The following is a 25,982-nucleotide window of genomic DNA, read 5'->3' as shown; positions in this document are numbered from 1 at the left end:
CTGGCATAGAGCAGTGCATAAAAATAAGAAGAGTCGTTAATTTGTGTCAGACCAGCATCAGGCCATATTTTGAATATTGTCCCTTTTATATGATAACTATCAAAGTTCTTTTAAACATCTCAAAGGTTACTACGTAGTTTAATGGGCGTTAAGTTGTCATATTAGTGTTGAGATTTTTTTCATGCTAAAAGGTAGGAATAAGATCTGCCACTGTCATACTGAAATGCAATTTGAATTGAGTTTAAAAAAAAGCCTGGACTTAAGAATCTACTGATGACCATGAAATCATTGTCAATTGTCAGAAAAACCCATCTGTTCATTAATGTCCTTCAGGGAACAAAATCTACCATCCTCACCTGGTCTGGCCTATGTGTGACTCCAGACCCACAGTAATGTAGTTGACTCTCAATTGCCCTCTGAAGTGGCACAGTAAACCATTCAGTTGTACCCATCGCTACAAAGTCTCAAAGAAATAAAACTGGACGGATCGCCTGGCATCGACCTAGGCATTGGAAAAGACAACAGCAGAAACAGCCCAGTTGACCCTGCAAAGCCCTCCTTACTAACATCTGGGGCTAGTGCCAAAATTGGGAGAGCTGTCTCACAAACCAGTCCAACAACAGCCTGACATTGTTATACTCATGGAATCATACCTTATAGACAATGTCTCAGACATTACTGTCACCATCCCTGCATATGTCCTATCCTACTGGCAGGACAGACCCAGTTGAGGTGGTGGCACAGTGGTATACAGCCAGGAGGGAGTTGCCGTGGGAGTCTTCAGCATTGACTCCGCAGCCCATGAAGACTCATGGCTTCTAGTTAAACATGGGCAAGGAAACTTCCTACTGATTACCACGTACTGTCCTCTCACAGCTGATGAATCAGTACTCCTCCATGTTGAAGAACACATTGAGCATGGAAAGGGCACAAAGTAACTCTGGGTGGGAGATTTCAATGTCCATAACCTTGGCAGCAGCACTACTGATTTGAACTGAGCGGATCCTAAAGGGCTTAGTTGCTAGACTGGGTCTGCGGCAGGTGGTGAGGGAACCAACAAGAGAGAAAACATACTTGACCTCTTCCTTACCAATCTGCCAGTTGCAGGTGCATGTGTCCATGACCAAATTTGTACGAGTGACCAACTCTCAGTCTTTGTGGAGATGAGAATAACTTCCATCATGTTGTGTGGCAGTATCACTGTGCTAAATGGGACAGATTTCAAATGGATCTCGCAACTCAAGACTGGGCATCCATGAGGCACTGTGGGCCATCAACAACAGCAGAATTGTACTCCAGCACAATTAGTAACCTCATGGCCCAGCATATCCTTCACTCAACCATTGCCAACAAGCCAGAGAATCAACCCTGCTTCAATGGAGAGTACAGGAGGGCATGCCAGGAGAAGCACCATGCATCCTTAATGATTAGGTGTCAACCCGGTGAAGCCAACGAAATGGGACTACTTGCATGTCAAACAGCATAAGCAGCAAGTGATAGACAGAGCTAAGCAATCTCGCAACCAATGGATCTGATCGAAGCACTGCAGTTTTTCCACATTCAGCCGTGAATGGTGGATGATGAAACAACCCACTGGAGGAGGAAGCTCCACTAATATCCTTATCCTTAATGATCGAAGAGCCCAGTGCATCAGTGCAAAAATTAAGGCTGAATCCTTTGCAGCAATCTTCAGCCAGAAGTGCTGAGTGGATGATCCATCTCTGCCTCCTCCAGTGGTCCTCAGCATTATAGATACTAGTCTTTAACCAACTCAATGCCCTCCATGTGATATCAAGAAGTGGTTGGACACACTCAATACAGGTCCTGACAACATTCTGGCAATAGTACTGAAGACCTGTGCTCCAGGACCTGCCGCTCCCCTTGCCAAGCTATTCCATATGATTACAACACCAGCATCTACCCGAGAATATAGAAAATTGTCCGAGAACGTCTTGGACTTAAAAAGCAGAAACAAGTCCAACTTGGCCAATTACTGCTCCATCAGTCTTCTCTCAATCATCATTAAAGTGTTGGAATGTGACATCAACAGTGCTATCAAGCAGCAAATGCTCAGCAATAGTTTGCTCTGTGTTCCTCAGTTTTGGTTCCGCCAGGATCACTTAGCTCCTGACCTCGTTACAGCCTTGATTCAAACGTCAACAAAAGAGCTAAATTCCAGAGGTGAGGGGAGAGTGACAGCCCTTGACATCAAGGTCACATTTGACCAACTGTAACATCAAGGAGCCTTAGCAAAACTGAAATTAATGGTTATCAGGGGTCAAATAATCTGATGGTTAGAATCATAGCTTACACACAGCAAGATGGTTATGGTTGTTGGAGGTCAGTCATCTCAGCTCCAGGATATCTCTGTCGGAGTTCCTCAGGGTAGAGTCCTAGGCCCAACCAGCTTAAGTTACTTCATCAGTGACCTTCCCTCCATCATAAGGTCAGAAGTGGGGATGTTCGCCGATGATTAAACTGTGTTCAGTCCCAGCTGCTCAAATACTGATGCAGTCCATGCCAAAATGCACAAGATCTGGACAATATCGAGGTTTAGGCTGACTAGTAGCAAGTAACATTCATGCCACATAAATACCAGGCCATGAAAGTCACCAGGAGGAGGCAATCTTAGCACCGCCCCTTATTTTTCAATGGTTTTGCCATCACTGAATCCCCTACTGTCAACATCCTGGGAGTTATAATTGACCAAAAACTCAACTAGACCTCACCACATAACACCAGGTCAGAGGCTTGGAATATTGTGTTGAGTAATACACCTTCTGACTTCCCAAAGACTGTCCACAAGGCACAAATCAGGAGTGTGATGGAATACCCCACACTTACCTGGATGAGTGCAACCCCAACTGCACACCAGAAGCTTGACACCATCCAGGCCAAAGCAGCCTGTTTGAGTGGCACTACATTCACAAGCATGCACTCCCTCCACCACTGACACTCAGCAGCAGTGAGTACTATCTACAAGATACATTGCAGGAATATACCAAAGATCCTCAGATAGCAGCTTCAAATCCCATGATCTCTTCCATCTAGAAGGACAAGCACAGCAGATATATGGGAACACCACCACCTTCAATTTCCCCTCCAAACCACTCCTCATCCTCGGAAATATATCACCATTCCTTCACTGTCGCTGGGTCAAAATCCTGGAATTCCCTCCCTCATGGTATTGTGGGTCATTCCACAACAGGTGGACTGCAGCGGTTCAAGAAAGAAGTTCACCACCACCTTCTCAAGGGTAACTAGGGGCAGGCAATAAATGCTGGCCAGCAGCGAAACCCACATTCCACAAATGAATAAATATTTTTAAAAATTCTATCATCTGATTCACAACTGCGGTCCCAGTACCTGCTATTGCTATGAGTTCTATTTTTAAGTATTTACATTTCTCACTGTTTCTTGAAGTATACCAATCTCATTTCCAATGTTACATATCCAAATACATCGGTCCTGGTCCATAGACTGTTGTCAAATTGGATATTCTTCAATTATTTTACAGATATGGATTTATATTTAACATAACTGTACATTTTATGTAAATAAACTACTTTACAAAATATCAATGTTTTGGTTGAGTAGGTGGAAAATTGGCAAACAGAATTAATTCTGGAGAAATGCAATATTTTCATTTGGGAAGAACATACAAAGTAAGGAAATACACCATAAACAGGAAAGTTTTGAGACGATTAGAGGAAGTAAGAGACTTTGGAATATATGCCTTCAAGTTCTCGAAGGCAGCTAGACAGGAAGATAAAGAAGGCCTTCCTTCATTGGGCACGGTATTGAGCACCAAAGTAGAGATCTAATACAGCATCTATATAAGACGCTAGTTCGGCTATAGCTGGAATTTTGAGTACGGTTTACTGGTTGCTACATTGCAAGGAAGACATCATTGTTGTTGAGAGAGTACAGAGGACATTACAAGAACTTTGCTCAGGTTTGAAAATTGCAAGTAGGAGGAAAAATGCTTGGGTTGTTTTCCTCACAACAGAGGAGGCTGAAGGGTGACCTAATAGGGGATTGCAAACTGAGCTGAGCAGGGAAGATGGAGGGGTAATGCAGGAGTTTCTGGGAATAATTTGGGAGGCAGAGCAGAAATTCATCTCAAGGAAGAAGAATGGTGACCTACAAAATAACTAAGCTAGCTCATAATATAAAGTACATAACAAATAATAGGGCAGACGGTATGGACAGGATCAGGTATGTAACTTCAGGCACATCAGCTAAGGCAACAAGTATGAGAAGGGTGCAGTCAGTGCAGGTCTGAGGGTGTTGCACTTAAATGCATGCAGTAAAAAATAAAATAAATGAGCTTGTTGTACCTGCCCTTTTTACCAGTGCAATGTTATGGCTATCAGAGAGACAAACCTGCAAGGGAAACAAGGCTGCGAACTAAAGATTCAAGGATATGCATTCGATCGAAAAGACAGGCAGATGGCAGAGGGAGTAGGGTTGTCTTATTAGTAAGAAATGAAATTAAATTAACAGAATGAAGTGCCATAGAATTGGAAGATGTAGAATCTGTGTGGGTAGAGTTGAGGAACTGTGAAGGAAAAGATATCTTAATGGGAATTATGTACAGGCTTCGTACATAAGCAGTAGTCAAGATGTGGGAATAAAATAAATTAGGAGATAAAAAGGCTCAATAACAATAATCATGGGGGAGTTCAATATGCAGACGAATTGGGAAAATCAGGTTGGTAGCGTATCACAAGAAACTGAAGTCATGGAATGTCAACGAGAGTGTTTTTTTTGAAGCAGTTTATGGTAGAGCCCACAAGGGAATATCTTCGAGGAGAAAGTGAGGACTGCAGATGCTGGAGATCAGAGCTGAAAATGTGTTGCTGGAAAAGCGCAGCAGACCCTCCTATTCCTTGGATGCTGCCTGACCTGCTGCGCTTTTCCAGCAAAACATTTTAGGCCCACAAGGGAATAGGCAATTCTGGATTTGGTGATGTGTAATTCGGGAGCTTAAGGTGAAGGAGTTCCTAGACCCAGTGACCATAATATGATAGAGTTCACCCTGCAGTTTGCAATTGAGTGAGGTAAGTACAAAGGTGGAGTTGATTGGAAGGGGAGCTGAGCAGGGAAGATGGAGGGGTAATGCAGGAGTTTTGGGGAATAATTTGGGAGGCATAGCAGAAATTCATCTCGAGGAAGAAGAAGCAAGGCAGGATGAGGCAACCATGGCTGACAAAGGAAGTCAGGGACAGCATAAAAGCAAAAGTAAAAGCACACAATGTTGTGAAGATTAGTGGGAAGTAAGAGGATTGTGAAGTCTTATTAAAAACCGAAAGAGGATAGCTAATAAAGCAATAGGGGTAGAATAGCTAGTAATATGAAATAAGATTGTAAGAGGTGTTTTTTAGATATAAAAGTTAAGAGGGAGGTCAGAGCGGGCATTGGCCTGCTAGAAAATGAGGTTGGAGAATTTGTAATTGGGAACAAAGAAATGACAGACGATCTGATTAGGTACTTTCATTCATTGTTCAGTCTCGAAGACACCAGCAGCATGCCAGAACTTCAAGATAGTCAGACAGCAGAGGTGAGTGTAGTGACCATCGCTAAGGAGAAGATGTTGGGGAATCTGAAAGGTCTGAACGTGGATAAATCACCCTACACCAGATGGACTACTGAGTTCTGACAGATAGCTGAGGCAATTGTAGAGGCATTAGTGGTAATCTTTCAGAATTGGTGGAATCAGGAAGGGTCCCAGAGGACTTGAAAATGGCTGATGTAGCAACCCTGTGTACAAGGGAGGGAGGGAGGCAGAAGATGGGAAACTATAGGCTGGTTAGCCTGACTTTGTTAATTAGTAAGGTTTTAGAATCCATTATTGAGAATGAGTTTGCTGCGTACTTGGAAGTGCATGGTAAAATAGGGCTGAATTAGCATGATTTCATCAATGGGAAGTCATGTCTGACAAACCTGTTAGAATTCTTTGAGGAAATAATGAGCAAGTTAAACAAAAAAGAGCCAGTGGTTGTAATCTGTTTGGATTTCCAGAAGGCGTTTGACAAGGTACCACACAGAAGGCTGCTAAATAAGATAGGAATCCATTATGTCTGGGCCAAGTCTTGGGGATAGAAGATTGACATAGAGGATTGGATGACTGGCAGTAGGCAGAGAGTGGAGATAAAGAGACCTTTATCAGATGCATCTGATGATAAGTGGAGTTCCATAGGAGTCAGTGTTAATGATCTAGATGTAGGAACTGAGGGCATTGTTGCTAAATTAGTAGATGACACAAAGGTAGGTGGAGGACAGATAGTGTTGACAAGGTGGGGAGGCTGCAGAAAGAATTAGACCGATTAGGAAAGTGGACAAAGAAGTGCCAGATAAAACACATGACAGGAAAGTGTGACTTTGGTAGGAAGAATAAAAGCATAGACTATTCTCTAAATGGGGTAAGTTTTCAGAAATATGAAGCAGCGAGTTCCAGTTCAGGATTCTTCTAAGGGTAACATGGAAGTTCATTTGGCACTTAGGAAGACAAGTGCAATATTAGCGGTGATTTTAAGAGGGCTAGAGTACAAGAGTAGAAATGCACCATTGAGACTGTCTAAGGCTCTAGACAGAGTGCATTTGGAATACTGTGAGCAGTTTTGGGCTCTGACTGTGTGGAGGGATGTGCTGGCGTTGGAGCAGATTCAGAGGAGGTTTATAAGAATGATCCTGAGAATGAAGGTGCAGTAAAAGACTCTGATGGCATTTAGAAGGATAAAGGGGGTTGGCACAGATATGATGGGTTGAATGGCCTCTATCAGAGTTGTAACTTTTCTTTGGTTCTAAGACAAACTATTTAATCTGATTAGCCGACTGTTTGTGCTCAACACAATAAGTTGTGTAAAAATTTCAATAACTGTGCCTCCTGCTGCAAGAGGGCCTTACTCAGTTGTTAATTTGCCATTACATAAAACCCACATTAGTTCCAGAAGTGCTGTCTCAAACAGTTGGCTGCAAATCAAATATGAAACATTTACTGAAAATGACAGCTAGTTCCAACCACTAAAAACAACAGTTGTTAAGTGGAGAGTTTCCCTCAGGAGATAATCTACAGCCTATAGGCAGTTACCAGGAACTTGGCTTGGAGATTTAAGTTTTTTATGTCACTGACATCCAATTAACTAAAAATTTCAGTTTCTTGAGAGAACAATAGAGAGATTTAGTATGTACAGGTAGTCTCTTGCTCATGGATCATTAACGATGCCCTTTTAAACTGTGTACAAAAGCAACTGCATAACAATTTGGAATATTATCACATATTGAAATAAACAAGCAGCTCAAACAGTGAGTTTGTGTCCAGGTGAGGTTTGGGGAAAAAAATAATGCAATACATCAAAACTCAATTGTCAAACCACATGTGGTTGTAAAGAGATCAAGAAAATGTGTAGTTGTGTTTGGAGGATCAATGAGATGAAATGCGATGAGGGGGTAACCAAGCTTAGATGGGTGAGAATGAAGGAGATAATGGACTGAACAAGACCTTTGAGCTGTGGGAAGCCTGAGCTTCAGGAGATTTGGATGCTCTGGTTTCATCAGTCAAGATTTATAGAAGTACAATTCACAGTAATACAGGAAAATTCTTCAGTAACCAGTTGACTTGAAGGGGATGAGTTGAGCCAATTAAAGAAACTGATCTGCAAAGTTTCTGATTAACAGCCCCATGTTTGAGTAGACACCAGAGAACCAGCCGCTCTCAATGGCCCAAGACCCAACCTAGAGTCGCACAGTCCAGAAAAGCCAATAAAAACTTCAGATCATATGCCCAACAAGCATGGCCCATATATACACACACACACAAAATTTGACTATAGTTCTTCATGAATTTAGTTTCAAAGATCACCTAATTCTTTTAATAGGCTGTTTAGATGCAATTTGGATTACTGATCCTTGACATGGTTGTGTTCAATGAACACCTATCTCAAGCAGTAAGCATAAAACATAAGGGAAAATAATATAACAGTACAGAGATGAAGTGGCGGTCAGATGATGTATCAGAATATTATGAACAGCAGAGAATGACTAAAAGATTAATCGGAAGGAAGAAATTAGAATGTAAGAGGATGATAGCATCGGAATGTACAAAGAGACAGCAAGAGAGCAAGTAATAAATATAACCTCTCAATTCAAGAAGGGAGGGGCAGAAAGCAGGAGAGGTTAAACAGGCTAGGTTTGTCCCATTAGAATCTAAAAGAGTGAGGAATGACTTGATTGAAGTGTGTAAGATCCTGAATGGTTATGGCAATGTGAACGTGGAAAAGATTTTTTTTCTTGTGGGTCAGTTCAGAACAATGGGCTGTTTTAATTTATGCATTGCTCATTCTGGACAGAAGTGAGAAGAATCTCCCTGTCTCAAAAACCGAAAGTAGTGGAAGTACAGCAGTAGTTTGGTCACCATTCATGCAGCAAATAGTCCATGACTGAAACTAAAATGTACAAGCATTAAAATGTAATTGGAACAAAGAAAATAAGGAAGCTGAAAAGAAATAAACATCAGGAAGTATTCCGGGATTTATTTTAAATCATTCATGGGATGTGGATGTTGTTGGCAGGGCAGCATTTATTGCCCACTCCAATTGCCCTTGAGAAGGTAGTTGTAAGTTGCTTTCTTGAACCACTGCAGTTCATCTGGTGTGTGTAAACCCACAATACTGTTAAGAAGGAAGATCCAGGACTTTGACCCATCAGCACTAAAGGAATGGTGATATATTTTCATGTCTGGATGGTGAGTGGCTTGAAGGGGAACTTGCAGGTGATATTGTTCTGTCACAATAGAGTTAGTGTTAGAATCTGCTTACTATGTCCTTCCATATGGTAGCGCTAATGGATTAGGAAGGTGAGCAGCAGTGGTGGAGGGAGTGAATGTTTGTGGATATGATGCCAGTTAAGCAGGTACTTTGTCCTGAATGGTGTCAAGCTTCTTGAGTGTTGTTGTAGCTGTACTCATCTAGTCAAGTGGAGAGTGTTCCATCACATTATCTGACTTGTATCTTATAGATGGTGGACAGGGAGATGGGAAATGAGTTGTTTGTTGCAGGATTCTTAGTGTTTGTTCTGCTCTTGTGACCACTGTATTTTTTTGGCTAGTCCAGTTCATTTACTGGTCAATTGTAAACCCAAAGATGCTAATATTGGAAGATTCAGCAATGGTAATGCCATTAAATGTCAATGTTAGATTATCACTTGGCGAAGGGCACAGCAATTCTAGACTACATGTCTTCAGTATTATTGCGGGTATGTTGTCGGGCTCATTGCCTTTGCAATATCCAGTTCTTCCATCTATTTCTTGATATCGACAGAAATTAATCAAATTGGCTGGAGAAATTGCATCTGTGATATTAGGGACCTCTGGTCTCATCACTTCTCCTTGAAGTTCATTGTAATTACTTCAACCTTATCCTTAGCAATGATGTACTGGGCTCCCTCATTATTGAGGATGGGAATATTTTTGGAATCTTCTCCACCAGTGACTTGTTTCATTGACCATCATTCACTGCTGGATGTGAAAGGGCTACAGAGCTTAGCTCTGACCTGTTGGTTGTGGAATTACTTTCCTCTGACTATCACTTGTTGTGTATCCTCTTTGGCAAGCAGTTAGTCCTATTTTTCAGCTTCTCTACATTAATACCTTATTTTTAGGTGTGCCCGCTTTTGTTCCGAGAATGTCCTTCTGTAGTCTTCATTGAACTAGGGATGACTCAGTGGTTTGATGTTAATTGTAGAATGGGGAGATATGCCAAGCCATAACAGTGCATTTTATGTTAGCCTACAAGTCTACTGTTGGTGATGGATATCCATGAGGTGCTGAAGGCTATCTTGAGTTTCCAGATCTGTTTAAAGTCTACCTTTCTAGTACAGTGGCACAACATGATGGAGGGTATTTACAAGGTGATTGCAGGACTTCATCTCCTCAAGGCTGATGCCATACTTTACAGACAACGTTCCAGACACCACCATAACCATCTTTGGACATGTCCTGTCCCATTGACAGAACAGATCCAGCCAAGGTGGTGGCACAGTGGTATACAGTCGGGAGGGAGTTGTCCTGGCAGTCATCAAAATTGACTCCGGGCCCCATGAAGTCTCATGGCTTCAAGTTAAACGTGGGCAAAGAAACCTCGTGCTGATTACCATGTACATCCTCCCTCAACTGATGAATCAATACTGCTCCATGTTGAAGGAAGGACTGAGCATGGCAAGGGCACAAAATGTTCTCTGGATGGGAGATTTCAATGTCTGCTACCAAAAGTGGCTTAGCAGCAGCACTGCTGATCAAGCTGGGTAGATCCAAAAGAAGATACCTGTTAGACTGGGTATGCGGCAGGGGATGAGAGAACCAACAAGGGAGAAAAAAATACTTAACCTCATACTTACCAATCTGCCAGCTGCAGGTGCATCTGTCCATGACCATATTGATAACAGCAACCACTGCACAGTCCTTGTGTAGACGAAGTCCTGGCCTTCACATTGATCATAACCTCCATTGTGATGTGTGGCACTGTCACCATGGTAAATGAGACAGACTTCAAATAGATCAAGCAACTCAAGACTGGGCATCCATGTACTCCAGCACAATCTGTAACCTCATGGCCTGAAATATCCCCCACTCAACCATTACCATCAAGTCAGGGGATCAAACCTGGTTCAATGGAGAGTGCAGGAAGGCATGCCAGGAGCAGCACCAGGCATACCTGATGATAAGGTGTCAATCTGGTGAAGCCAATAAACGGGACTACTTGCATGCCAAACAGCATAAGCAGCAAGTGATAGACAGAGCTAAGTGGTCCTACAACCAATGGATTTGATCCAAGCTCTGCAGTTTTGCCACACCCATCCCCAGCACGTCAGTGCAAAAGATAAGGCTGAAGCCTTTGCAGCAATCTTCAGTCAGAAGTGCTGAGTGGATGATCCATCTTCAGCCTTAGTGGTCCCCAGTATTACAGGTACTAGACTTCAGACAATACTTTATAGTGGTCCCCAGTATTACAGGTACTATACTTCAGCCACTCTATATGATATCAAGAAACAATTGGAGACACTGGATACTCTAAAGGTTATGGGTCCTGACAACATTCTGCCAGTATTACTAAAGACTTATGCACCAGAACTTGCAGGTTCCCTAGCCAAGCTGTTCCAGTTATAACACTGGCAACTATCCAAGAATATTGAAAATTGCCCAAGTATGTCCTGTACGTAAAAGATAGGACACATCCAACTTGGCCAATTACTGCCCCATCGGTCTACTCTCAACCACCAGTAAAGTTACCTCATTACAGCCTTGATTCAAGCGTTGACAAAAGAGCTGAATTCCAGAGGTGAGGTGAGAGTGACAGCCCTTGACATCAAGGCTGCATTCGACAGAGTGTGGCATCAGGAGTCCTGGCAAAACTGGAATCAGTTGAAGTGTGGTGGTAAATTCTCTCTGGTGGTTAGAGTCTTACCATTCACAAAGGAAGATGTTTGTGGTTGTGGGAGATCAGCCATCTCAGCTCCAGGACATCTCTGCAGGAGTTCCTCAGGGTAGTGTCCTAGGCACAACCATCTTCAACTTTATCAATGACCTTCCCTCCCTCATAAGATCAGAAATGCAATGTTCGCTGATGATTACACAGTATTCAGCACCATTCATAACTCCTCAGGTACTGAAGCAGTCCATGTCCAAATCTTGTTGCATTTGGGCAATATCCAGGCTTGGGCTGACAAGTGGCAAGTAACATTCATGCCACACAAATGCCAGGCTCTGACCATCACCAACAAGAGACAATCTAATCACTGTCCGTTGACATTCAGTGGTGTTACCATCACTGAATTTCCCCCACTGTCAACTGTTAACCCAGTCCACCCTGGGGGCTACCATTGATCAGATGCATAACTGGACTCACCACATAAACATAGTGGTTACGAGAGCCGGTCAGAGGCTTAGAATACTGCAGTGAGTAACTCACCACCTGATTCCCCACAGCTTGTTCACCATCTATAAGGTACAAGTCAAGAGTGTGATGGAATACTCCCCTCTTGCCTGGATGAGTGCAGCCTCAACAACACAAGAAGCTTCACACCATCCAGGACAAAGCAGCCTGCTTGAATATCACTATATTCACAGCTGTACCGATATTCAGTTACTCAGTAATTAGTAACTCCCTGTTTTGCGGGTGTCTGACATAACAGGCATTATACATAGTTTAAGAGACAGACAGCTGGATGCAATCTTGGAATAAGCATCAAAATAGGCCCCAGGATAGATGCTTGAATCTTCCAACAGGAGGCTTCATGCCTACTTTTTGCACCACTCACCTCATCATGTAGTTGGTTTACCAATGCACCTGCCAAGGACAACGCGCAGTGTAAGTAACAGTTTTAAAGGGAGCACTGCTGAGCTCTTCCAGAAAAGATAAACATGCTTGCATGAAAACAAAGTCAGGAAATGAAGGAGTGCATTAAAACGTAAGTTGCTATTGAGCACTGGTCACTTATTTCTCATTCCTGGTCAGTGATCTCTGGCCACTCTGTCTCTTTCAATACCTCCTCAAGAGTCACAGTAGCCAGAAACTAAAACTTTGCAAAGTTGCATGGGAATCCTTTAAACATAATTCCAGTTTGCCAGTGCAAAATCTGGTCTGATTATAAGTCTTTTGTCCAAAATATGGGAGAACCTGAAATCTGCCAAGGTCTCAGTCCCAATAATACTGAACTTTGGAATCAGATTTGCACTCTTCCACTGACTCCACAACACCCAGACAACTCCTTTGAGAAATTATTATTTAGTTTTCACCCTTCTAATACTTGGTTATCCATTCCTTTGGTTTACTATACATGTCCGGTCTTTAGTTTAATGATTGGAATAATCAAATTGTAGTGTCTATACTGCATTTAAAATAAAGGTACACTGTGTACAAGCTACAAAAATAGTATCATTTGAAATGTTTAAACTAAAATGCAACAATTATCAATCTTATACCTTTCCACTTGTTTTGTGATGGTGCTCCATTGTCACTGCATCCAATGTCAGGAAGCATGAAAAATCTGTTTGCTGAGGTTTTTGCCTACAATCTGATTAAAAATCTGTTTGCTTAGTTCCATGATTGTTCAATGTTGTATTTTCCTCTGTGAATACTTCTGTTCCTGTTTCAGGATATGGATTAAAAAGCCATACAAGAACCCATACAGGAGAAAAGCCATACAGATGCCCAGAAGAAAGTTGTGACAAAGCGTTTAAAACCTCAGGGGATTTGCAGAAACACATCCGAACTCACACAGGTCAAACAGAATATATAAATTACATCTGGTTAAAAGAAAATGCATTTTTCATTTTGCATTTTTCATTCTCACAACCTCAATTAAAAATACAACTTAATGTAACCTGTTTGGTAACCAGCTTTTTCTTCAAGTGGACCTTTATGGAAATACTTGGGTTTTCAGTAAAAACATTAATGTTTGCAATCTGATACTTCTTTGCTGTCAGGGCAACTTGAGTGATGAAATTGAAAGCTGTAATTCTATAATACAATAGATTGTGTTTTTATGACTATCTTCTTTATATTTTATAGCGTTATAAATACGTGCCACTAACTCTAACCGCTACATTTCTTTCCTCTTTGGTTTACTTTGATTCCTAGAAAACAATGATATCAATGCAGTTTCCACATATCACTTCATCTAAATGATACCATAGTAACTTAACAACAACTTGCCTTTATGTGATAGCTTTAATGAAGTAAAATGTCCCAAAGTTTTTCTCAAAGGTGACTGAAAGATTGGTTAAAGCGGGAGATTTTAGAAAGTGTCTTGAAGAAGGAGGTAGATAGATGGAGGAGTTTAAACAGGGAATTTCTGAGTTTGGAGCCTAGGAATCAAAAGGATGTCAATGGTGGATGGGTTACAATTGGAATGAATAGGAAACCACAAAGATCCTGGCAGGTTGACACCTGGTGGAGGTGAAAACAATGACTGCAGATGCTGAAAATCAAATACTGGATTAGTGGTGCTGGAAGAGCACAGCAGTTCAGGCAGCATACAACGAGCAGCTGGTGGAGGTGGCAGAGATAAGAATGGATTAGACCGTCCCTTTCTTGTTGTGTTGTGACTCACTTGTTGTGAGTTTGGATGTGACACAGAATTTCAGATGAGCTAAAGTTTGTGTGAGATGGGAGCTGTGAGATCTGGCAAAGTCTTGAGTACTTAAGTCATGGATGAGTATGACAGCAGCAGGTGAGTTGAGGCAGTGCGGAGTTGAGCCATGCTGCAGAAGAACATGTAGACGATACCAAAAGAGAAAATGCTGGAAAATCTCAGCAGGTCTGGCAGCATCTGTAAGGAGAGAAAAGAGCTGACGTTTCAAGTCTAACTGACCCTCTAATAGACCTGCTGAGATTTTCCAGCATTTTCTCTTTTTTGGTTTCAGATTCCAGCATCCGCAGTAATTTGCTTTTATTTTGTTTTTACTATGTAGATGATGTTTAAAATAATATTAATGTGAGGTAAAAAATGTATCACCGTCAAAGAAGATACCAAAATTGAGAACAGTCTGGCTGCAAATGGAAGGGAATGGAGTCAGAGACTACTTAGTGGACATTGGGGACAAAAAACAATGACTTGAGTCTTCCCAGTACTTATTTGGGGAAAATCTTTGCTCATGCATTTCTTGATATCTGAAAAACTGTCTTGACAATTGAGAGACTATGGAAAAGTTGAGAAGGTTGATGGTGGGGTAGAGCTGAATGTCATCTGAATCCATGTGGAACTTGCCATGCTTTCAGATATTGTGGTGGAAGCCAATATGTGGACAAGAGGTGAGAGAAAGCCAGGGACAGATTCTTGTGGACTACAGGGGTAACAGTGTAGTTGTGGGAAGAGATTCTCTGATCCTCTAGTTGCAACTGGATAGATGATAAAATCAGGTGAATGGAGTCCCATCCAACTGGATGATTGAAGAGGATAAAGTGGTTAGCCACGTCAAAGACTGTCAGCCGTTTAGAAGGTTAAGTGGGATGGCTCATCATGGCCATAGCTACGTAATTTGTCAGGATGCCATTTGCAACTTTATATTGAAGTGGAAATCGCTTTGGAGAGATCCAAACGTGGAATTCTGGGAAATTTGAGCACGAATTTGGTAGGTAATAACCTATTAAATGGCTTTGGTCCAAAAAGGAAGTTTGGAAAAGGGACATTAGTTTCCAAGGACTCTGAGCTCAAGAATTGATTATTGGAGGCTGGACTGCTGATGACAAACTTGAAGGATAAAAGATAGTATTAGGTCAGAGAGAGCTGTTAATTTGTTCAGATGATTTTGGAATCAAAATATCTCTCAGAAACCTGATGTGGTATTTGGTAAAGATTGAGATGTTCCAAGGAGAAGGAAAAAGATGGAAGTGTGATTTTGTGATGAGCCCTACATAATTGAAAGCGCGAGATCCCTTTCTAATTCATTGGAATTAGGCCTTCTCCAGATAGGCAATTTATACTTACTTGTTCCTTACCATTTTTCAAAACCATTCTAATTCTAATTCTGGGCAGCACGGTGGCACAGTGGATAGCACTGCTGCCTCACAGCGCCAGAGATCCGGGTTCAATTCCCGCCTCAGGCGACTAACTGTGTGGAGTTTGCACGTTCTCCCCGTGTCTGCGTGGGTTTCCTCCGGGTGCTCCGGTTTCCTCCCACAGTCCAAAGATATGCAGGTCAGGTGAATTGACCATGCTAAATTGCCCGTAGTGTTAGGTAAGGGGTAAATGTAGGGGTATGGGTGGGTTGCGCTTCGGCGGGGCGGTGTGGACTTGTTGGGCCAAAGGGCCTGTTTCCACACTGTAAGTAATCTAATCTAATCTAATCTAATTCCTCATGTGACCTCCCACTTAAAATATTCTACCTATCTAACTTTGTTCCCAGATCTTGATCCACCAATGCTTCCTCATTGGGTTCAAAGCCTACAGATGAAAATTTTCTTGTGTACACTTTAGAAAATGTCCCCCTTCTGTACTTTTTGTTCTTAAATTTGTTACGGTTCACATTAGGATAACTGAATACCCCATTATTCCTACCCTGTAGTTCTTGCATCTTTCTGTAACTCATCTGCAGATTTGCTCCTCTGTTTCCACCTTGTATTCGGTTCAGTTTTTTGAGATGTCAAATATATGCATGACTTTTTCTTTAAGTGTAATTTCAATGTGATAACATTATCACTAACTGAAAAATATTAATCATTTAAGAGACCCTAACTATTTGTTTATCACAGACTATTTGCTTTCATGCCTTTCAACAAAGCTTTATTACCATAGCAACCAAATCTATCTGGATAACATGAGCCACAGAGTAACCTGGCTACTTACCAACAATAGCAGAATTACCTGCAGGATTTGGATTTCACTGAGTTGGCATATATCTTCTGATATGTAATTGAAAAAAACACTGCCAGTACAGTTCAGTACTTTTGAAGTTTAAAGGTATAGTTTCTGGTTTTCTAAGATGGGATTGTCTATTTTGTCATCTTCATTTTTTTCAACAAGTTTTGTTTGCCTGTGGCATTAACTCTTTGCTGGGACATTAGAAACCCGCCATTGTTGCATGTAAGTAGCCATTTCATGTGTGAAACTGGACAACTACTATTGCGTTATAACATTTTTCATGTTGTCTTTGTCTTGTGACTCTACAGTTTTATGTAAACTGTAGCTTGACAGCACAAAATTAAAAGAAGTAATGAAATAGGTGACAGTGCCAGAATTAACAGTTGGGGTCAACATTTATTGGCACTTGAGAGAGGAAGAGTGCAAAGATAAGGCAGCAAACCATTTTTCCTTCTACAGGACCATCCAAACTTGAAACCTCTGCCGCCAAGAAGAACAAGGGCCACAGATGCATGGAAGCACAAACACCTGCAAGTTTCACTTTTTGCTATACACCATCCTGACTTGGACTATATTGTCGATGCTTCACTTGTGCTGAGTCTATTACATAGAATCTCCTTTCAGCAGCACTGTGAATGTAACTACACCAGATGGACTATAGCAGTTCAAGTACTTACAGGATCTTTTCATGGGCTTGTGCCCGTCAACTCTCCTGCTCCTTGGATGCTGCCTGATCTGTTGTGCTTTTCCAGCATGATCTTTTTTAGACTCTGATTCTCCAGCATGTGCAGTCCTCACTTTCTCCTTTTCAACAGCAGTTAGGGATCAACAACATGAAACTCTCCTCCCATGAAAAACTTTTAAAAATTCAATGCGAGATTTTAAAATTTGTTGTGTTGAAGGAAAGCGAACCAGTGAAATTTGATGAGAAACTCTACGTGGAGTTTATATAGGGTGGGACATAGAAAGATGGGAAGTAGACTATTGGAGTAGACAATTTTGGAATCAATTAAGGCCTGGCTGACGATTTCAATGTATGTGGGACAAGCTTGGTGGATGCAGTGTTGTGGAGTTGTGCACTTTGAACAGCTATCATTAAATAGCTGGTCATTTTCCCCCTTCCCTTCTCAGACTGTTGTCCAGTTATTGAACCTGGGATCTTCATGTTCTTTTCTGGAATTGAAGCTTCACAGTCTAGTTTGTATTTGTTGCTGTGAATATCCCAGTTACTAGCGAGATTAGTTTGAGCTGCAAATTAGCTTTTTGAATTAATCTATTGCTGTTGTCCATTTCTGGAGTGGGTTGTCTTTTCTAGAGGACAGTTGTATGTTGAATTGAGGAAATTCAGAAATGAACACCATTTTAACAAAAACCTGCTGTCATCTTCATAAAGCAACTCATAAATGAAGAACACAGGAGACAAAACTAAAAGAGAAAATAATGTAGTATAATTTCAAGTTTATCAAATATGTCAGGAAGAAATTAGACTAGAAATTGAGCCAAATTCTAAAAAGCTGGGAGAAAATTAGCAACTTCTACATAGAGTCAAATACGAAAATTGAGCTAATAAGTTGGAATAAAAGTGAAATAAGTAAATATAATGAAGAAATGAAGGGTGCACAGTAGAGCTAAGATCAAAGTGAATGATGAAAGAATAAAGTTTTCAGAAGGGAATAAAACAAAAGTGAAAATAATAAAGCTGATTGTTTAATGTTGGTATTTCATTCTGAAAGAATGGCGCTTAGTGGAACTCTGAACTTTATTTTTATCCATTACTTTATCAATCTCAATTTGGATCAATAAAAAGTATTTTCTTGTAGATCTGACCATTGATATTAAGACCACAAAAACACACACTGTTTTTGATGTCCCACCTGAAAGTAGTGCTTTAAAAAATATTATCACTTGTGAGTTCTGAAAAACTTTTAATGTAATTCAGTCCTGAAATGTATTTGAACCAATAATGTTCTGTCGAAGATGTGAGTGCTACTAACTGAGTCAGTTAGCTCTCAAGAATCAATTAAATGCTAGTACAAGTAACAGCATTGGAACAGCATTTCGGCATTTACTGCAATGAATTTTGTGATTCTCTTTGAAATGTAAACCATTCTAGTACCTAAAATCCTGTTAATACGTGGTTGCTTAATAATACAATAAGAATGACATATATACGATAAACTTTGAAGATAGCATTGTGTTAAAGGTGTTGGTATTCTACTTAGTGGGCTACAAAGTAACATATGACACGTTCCCCATGTCCCTTGCACAGTTTCTGAACTGCACTGTGCTGTACAAGCAGAGATTAAGTCAACATCAGGAAATGGAGGAAGCGGAATTTTAGAGCATTGTTGACGGATTGTTACCGTCACAAAGGTAAATGAACATTTAATTGCACAGAAATTACACATGAATACAGACCATTTGGCCCACCCAGTCTAGTGTTACTGGCAAGGCCAGCATTCGTTGCTTACCTGTGATTTCCCTTCAAAAGATGATGATGAGCCACTATCTTAAACTGTTGCTTAGTGTGTTGAAGAAAGTCCCACAGTGCTCTCACCTGTGGAATTCCAAGATTTTGACCCAGCGCCAATGATGGAACAATTATACATTTCTAAGTCTAGATGTCATGAGGGAATCTCAATGGTAATGATGTTCCTGTATGTGTGCTGCCCTTTTTCTTCTCGATAGTAAAAATCGAGGGGTTTGGGTAGGGCTGTCAATGAAATCATGCTGATGTATATCCTGCAAATGAGCAGTCATTGATTTTTCTTCAGCTAACTATATAACCTGTACTTAAATATTGACATGATCTCTGCTCACTTAAAAGTATTGCATTCTACAGCCGCACAACCCACTATGTAAAATATTTCTTCGGCTCTCTGTTTTACTATTTTATATTTAATGTTGTATCTATCAATATTCCTTCTATACTCGGCATTTACCCCATCTCATCACTTAATAACTTGATGTATCACTAAAACCTATACATTTAATCCCTTCTATTTAAAAAATAAATTTAACTTTCCAAATAATATCTTCTATTTTTACAGCATGATCAGTAATTCTAATTTTATTTGTACTATGTTTGCAAAATTAAAAAGTAAATGTTGCAATTTAATATGTACTTAATGTAAAAACCTAAAAAAAAAGGAGTATGCCATCTGGCCAGTCAAACCTGCTCTGGCATTCAATAAGATTGTACCTGATCTTCCGCAGGCCTCAATTCTTCTTTAATGCCAGCTCCTCACTCACCGCAACTACCTAACATTTAAAAAATTTCTGTTTAAATACTTTGCGATTGAGCCTCCACAACTCTCCGTAGTAAAGAATCCCAGACATAGACAACCTTCTGGGAAATGAAGTTCTTTCAGATCTGTTCTAAATCATGTCCCCTTATTCTTAACTACATCTCTTAGTTCAAGACTCATCCACTTGTGTAAATATCTTCTCACATTTACCTGATTGAACCCCTTCAGAATCTTGTATGTTTCAATTGGATCACCACCTCATTCTTCTAAACTCCAACAAATGAAGACCTAACCTGTTTAGCTGTTAGTCAATCCCATCATCCCAGATGACATCACATTTCTCCATGTGCTAGGTTTTTGCCTTCTCAACCCATGACTTTCCCCTTGTAGATTCCTTGTGTCCTATCATAACAAGCCATCCGGCCTACTGTTGTATCATCAGCAAAGTTGGATACACTGCACTCTGCTGCCTCCTTGAAGTTATGAATATTTGGAGTGAATTATTGAGGTCCTGTGAATAATCCTTGCAACACTCCATTCGTTCCAGAAAGCAATTAATGAAGACAAATAAAAGTACCTTACAGTCAGAAACAGGGCATAATGAAAACAAAAGGATGGCAGACTAATTAAATGCATATTTTAGTTCACTCTTCACAAAGAAGTACTCAAAAAAAAAGGTCCCAAAAGTGTGAGGGAACAGCCCAGTGAGAGGTAGGAACTGAAAGAAATCTGTATTAGTAGGGAATCTGATGGGTTTAAAGGCCAATAAATCCCCAGTGGATAATGATCTACATCCCAGACTACTTAAAGAAGTGACCCTAGAAAATAGTGGATGCATTGATGATGAACACCTTTTTAAAAGTCTGTAGACTGGGGAACAGTTCCGATGGATTGGATGGATTCTAATCTAATCTTACTGTTTAGAGAGGGAGATATAGAGAAAACAGGGAATTACAGATCAATTAGTACAGATCATTGATGTTCGTAATGGGGAAAATACCCATTATAAACAATTTAATAGCAGAACACTTGGAAAACAGTGACATGATCAGACAGAGTCAACATGGATTTATGAAAGGGAAATCAAGATTGTCAAATTTACTGGAATTTTTTGAGGATGTTGCTAAATAGAGTTCATCAAGAAGAGCCTGTTGATATAGTTTACTTCAACTTTCAGAAAGCTTTCAATAAGGTCCAACATAAGAGATTAGCATGTTAAAATGCATGGAATTGCATATAGTGTACAGACATGGATAAAGAATTCGTTGGCAAACAGAAAAATATTTTTCTGAGTGGCAGGTATTTCCTTGGCGATTGATTGGGAAAAGGGGCGATCCCTGTGCACCCAGTTGCTGAAAATGAGCATGCAAGTGCAGCAGGTGATGAAGACAAATGGTATGTTGGTGGGAGCAGGGGTGTCTTGCTGTAATTGTACATGGCCTTAGACCACACCTGGGTTAATATGTGCTGTGATGTGGAGGTGCCGGTGTTGAACTGGGGTGAATAAAGTTAAAGATCATACAACAGCAGGTTATAGTCCAACACGTTTATTTGGAGGCACTAGTGTTCAGAGTGCTGCTCCTTCATGAGGTGGTATTATTATGTGCAGTTTCAATCACCTTATCTGGGGCAGGAAATTCTGGAGTTGGAGAGAATGCAACAAAAGTTTACTGTTTTCTGGGATGGCAGGACTGAAATATGAGAGCTTGGATTGTTTAAGATTATGTTCACTGTAGTTTAAAAGAATGAGGAGCGATATCATGGAAACTCTATAAAATTCTAACTGGACTAGAAGGGTAGAGGCAAGAAGGAGCTTCCTCATGACCAGGGAATCCCAGAACCAGTGGTCACAGTTTAAGGATACAGGTCATTCTGCTGTAACGTGCGTTTCATTAAGGCGAATTCATTGTAATGCGATTGAAGAATTAGGGACAGTGCTTCTAAAGTGCAAAACTTTAAAATGTATTGGCTGTAATGCGATTACATCGCCAACATTTTAAGCACTGTTTCTAACATGAGAAACATTTTCTATAATGTGAGGTTGCACAAGAATGCAACCATTACGTAACAGAAGAAGTACTTGTATGTGATAGGCCATTTTGGACTGAAATGAGGAGAAATTTCTTCATCCAGAGAGTGGAGAGCCTGTGGAATTCCCTGCCTCAGAGAGTGGTTGATGTCACAGCATTGAATGTTTTCAAGAAGGAGGTGAATGTAATTCTTAAGGCTAATGCTATCAAAAGGTATAGGGGCAAAATGGTAATGGTGTACTGAATTATATGATAAGCCTTGATCATATTGAATGGACTTGTTTTCGATGTTTCTATTCAAACTTTGGCTTGTGTATGTTAACTAATCCGAAATCCATGTTGTAATGTTACCCTGATTACCGTGAACTCCAAACTTGTGCAATAACATTTTACTTGACACCTTATCAAATGGGTTCTGGCTACAAGGTTTTGGACCAATTAAATATTAAATGTTTAGTTATTGGACAAAAAAAATCAAAATAAAATGAATGTTATTGTTTGTATCCTTGTTTTACGACTCGAGGTTAAAGTAAATATAGGTAAATCAAAAAATTTTGTATCAAATCTCTGGCAGAACTATTGTGCAATAGTTATTTTCAAGCATACATATGCATAACGATAAAGATGTAAATATGATATTACAGTAATATGTTGGCTAAATATTGGAGGTGATTTACTACATGTGTTATGCCCTGTTTTTGTTAAAGTCAAATTGCATTGTATCTGACAAACAGGTGAAAGACCATTTAAATGCCCATTTGAAGGCTGTGGCAGATCGTTCACCACATCAAATATTCGTAAAGTGCATATTCGGACTCATACAGGTGAAAGGCCATATTTCTGTCCAGAGGCTGGCTGTGGAAGAGCTTTTGCTAGTGCCACCAATTACAAGAACCATATGAGGATACACACAGGTATCAAGCAGAATAAAATACGACTCAATATTTCCCAAAGTCTGCTAATGTTTTTGTTACCTAATAGAGCAGATATCTATTTAACTATCCATTTTGGTCAAAAATGTAATGAATGCTTTCTTGCAACAAAAGTATAAGAGTGTTGTGCCATCTTTTTGATTCACTTTTGTTGTTCCTGGATGACTCGTTATAGGTGAGAAGAGAAATGGCTCATTCTCGGGCTTCAGCCAATTTTAAGTCAATCAGTCATTTACTATGAGGAGCAAAATCTGGGATAAGTTTCAATCCTCACTTCCACTCAGATCCTTTACGTTTATAATGTTTAGAAGAGATTTTTTGATTGGAATGTGCAATGCACAGGTATATTTTCAATTTGTAGTCATAATATACATTATGCAGTGTGCATACAAGAATTCGCCAGAGTTTAAAAGCCTTCAGAATAAGGTCTGAGTCTCAACTTCTTGTTCAAAGCCTGAAAGTCAGAATTTTTCATTGTTGAGTAACAAGACTAAATCCTGGAAAGGTGATAGTCACTATAACAGACTCAGTAAAGGTGTTCTGTTTAAGTGAATAATTACCCTGTGCAGTTTCTGCATGTTTATAATGGGTGAGAGAGTCCTGTTTAATTAAGCAAAAATTTGAAACACTCAGCAAAAGATTCACAGTTGGCTAAAAGGAATTTATAGCCTGGATTTGATGTCTAGACTGCATGTTGGATTTAGGGCAGAAAAACTAACAACTCTGTACAGTTTGTGTAATGCTTCAGTGAATTGTTTTTTAAAGAAACATAAGAGGACTTAGCATGAACTGCTAATTCTGATGAATTTGAGCTGTAACTTCTTTCAAACTATTAAATGACAAAAGAATTTTAAAAGATTACCTTTTTTGCACATTGCTGAAACATTTTATAATATTTTGTACTTTTATTGTTGAATTCATCTTTGTTATGTAATTATGACGTTATTTATAATTTTCAGGGGAAAAGCCTTATGTATGTACTGTACCTGGTTGTGATAAGCGTTTCACTGAATACTCCAGTTTATATAAGCACCATGTAGTTCATACCCATTCTAAACCTTACAACTGTAACCACTGTGGCAAAACATATAAACAGACCTCTACCCTGGCAATGCATAAACGAACTGCACATGGTGACAGTGAACCAACTGAAGAAGAAGAAACTTTCTTTGAATCACAGGATGGTGAGTACAACTTTATTTGTTTTCATGTTTTTGTCCATGAGTCTTCGACTAGCTGGTAATATTCAATAATCCTGAAGAATCATAAAAAAAAAATTTTGGCAAAAGTCTGAAAACGTTTGTGTGCTGTGAAATTCATAAACATCATGGTTTAAAAAAAAATGTAAATGGGATTTGTAAAGTCAGTCTGAATATCTGATAAATATAGAATAGTCTAATACAGAAATATGGCCACCATGTATATGCTGACCATGATGCCATTCTAAACTAATCCCATCTGCCAACACATGATCCATATCTCTCTATTCCCTGCCTGTTCATGTGTCTGTTTAAATGTTGTTATTTGTAACATATTGTTTATTCATCAGCTTCTTGTAATTTTCTAACTCCATTGAAACACAAGTGATTTTTCTGTAAATCTAATCTTTCCCATTGTAAGACAATGCATACTCAGCTATACAACACCCTCTTTTCTTTCCACTTATGTAGCTGGGCATTTGGCTGCTTTTGAATCTCAAACATGCAACCATAGGATTTTGGATAGCAAATGGATATTTAGTTTTGGGATGCACAGAACATTGGTTAGGCAACTGTTGGAATATTGCATGCAATTCCGGTCTCCTCCCTATTGGAAATGTTGTGACACTTGAAAGGTTCAGAAAAGATTTACAATGATGTTGCCAGGGTTGGAGGATTTGAGCTATAGGGAGAGATTAGATAGGCTGAGGCTGTTTTCCCTGGAGCATCGGAGGCTGAAGGGTGAGCTTATAGAGGTTTACAAAATTATGAGGGGCATGGATAGGATAAATAGACAAAGTCTTTTCCCTGGGGTGGGGGAGTCCAGAACTAGAGGGCATAGGTTTAGGGTGAGAGGGGAAAAGATGTAAAAGAGACTTAAGGGGCAACTTTTTCTCACAGAGGGTGGTACATTTATGGAATGAGCTTCCAGAGGAAGTGGTGGAGGCTAGTGCAATTGCAACATTTAAAAGGCATTTGGATGAGTATATGAATAGGAAGAGTTTGGAGGGATATGGGCTGGGTGCTAACAGGTGGGACTAGATTGGGTTCGGATAGCTGGTCGGCATGGACGAGTTGGACCGAAGGGCCTGACTGTTTAGGTGCTGTATATCTTTATGACTCTGTTACATGTAAATGAAAGGTAATTATGAAGTCAGTATTATGATGAAATCCTCTATAGTATTTGCTTGTTATACCAAGCAAGCCAGCAATCGATGACCGATAGCATTAATGGAGCAGATGGTCTGAAGATTGTTGTGTGGCAACTTTGCATAATGCCTAGCAATTGGTGAGGGACTTACTGCAAAGTTTTCAATAGGTCACTTAGGACATTTCAGGAATACCCCAGAGGAATTCAAAGGTTAGAGGAGGAGAGGAGAAAGAGGGAAATGTCGACTCCGTGGTAGGATTACTGAAGCTACTGTACTGATAAGAAGATAGTCAAACTACACACTATGTAGAGAGTTCAGGAAGGAGTCAAGAGCAATTGGATGTTTTTGGTATGTCAGAAAACAAGAAATTCTCAAAATTAGTGGGCATCTGGAGTCAGTCAGGACGCAAGTGGTTCTGGGGAGCTGAGACAGATCGTAGATTCTGTTTCGGAAGGGACCTGTCAGCCGTAATAGAGTTAGAGTTTTATACTATGGAAAGTGGCCATTCAGCCCATTGTGTCTATACCAGCCACCAAGCATTCTAATCCTATTTTACAGCATTTAGCTCATAACTTTCTATGTTATGGTGCTTCAAGTGTTCATGTAAATACTTTTTAAATGTTGTGATGGTTTCTGCCCCTACCACCCTTTCAGGCATACCCATCACCCAAAAGTTTCCTTAAATTCCCTCGAAGTGTCCTGCCCCTTACCTTAAATCTGATTAACCTAAGATTTGATCCCTCTATTGAGGGGAAACATTTCTTTCTCTCCACCCAATCTGTGTCCTACGTAAGTTTGTACAGCTCAGTCAGGTCTTCTCACCATCTCCCCCCACCCCCAGCTTTCTCTGCTGTGAGGAAAGCAACCTCACCCTACTTAGTCTCTCTTATTAGCTGAAATGATACTTCAGTGCAACTGAGGTAGTGGGGATTGAAAGCACGCAAGCAGTGTTTGCTTAATGTAGCTGAGAAAAACTGGAACTTGGGGAAAACCGGGAACAATTTTAATTTGGTAGAGCTAGCTGTTGGTGGAGGTATATTTGTGAATGAGTGCAGTTTTGGAG

At 40.2% G+C, this 25,982-nt stretch overlaps 1 protein-coding gene across 7 annotated transcripts in view; it reads left to right on the top strand.

Moving 5' to 3' along the window:
- The window catches only part of znf143b (zinc finger protein 143b), a 102,868-nt gene that overhangs the window by 45,941 nt on the left and 30,945 nt on the right, over nt 1-25,982 (top strand). For all 7 annotated transcript variants that reach the window (XM_072592277.1, XM_072592276.1, XM_072592275.1 and 4 more), the window contains 3 exons: nt 13,153-13,278; nt 22,372-22,551; nt 23,529-23,753. In XM_072592277.1, the coding sequence (XP_072448378.1) occupies nt 13,153-13,278; nt 22,372-22,551; nt 23,529-23,753 (531 nt within the window). The remainder of the gene's footprint in view (nt 1-13,152; nt 13,279-22,371; nt 22,552-23,528; nt 23,754-25,982) is intronic.

The sequence above is a fragment of the Chiloscyllium punctatum genome, chromosome 22 (genome assembly GCF_047496795.1).
Source record: "Chiloscyllium punctatum isolate Juve2018m chromosome 22, sChiPun1.3, whole genome shotgun sequence".
Taxonomy (NCBI): Eukaryota; Metazoa; Chordata; class Chondrichthyes; order Orectolobiformes; family Hemiscylliidae; genus Chiloscyllium; species Chiloscyllium punctatum.
Note: the sequence above shows the minus strand (reverse complement) of the source record. Positions and strands in the feature narration are given on the sequence as shown.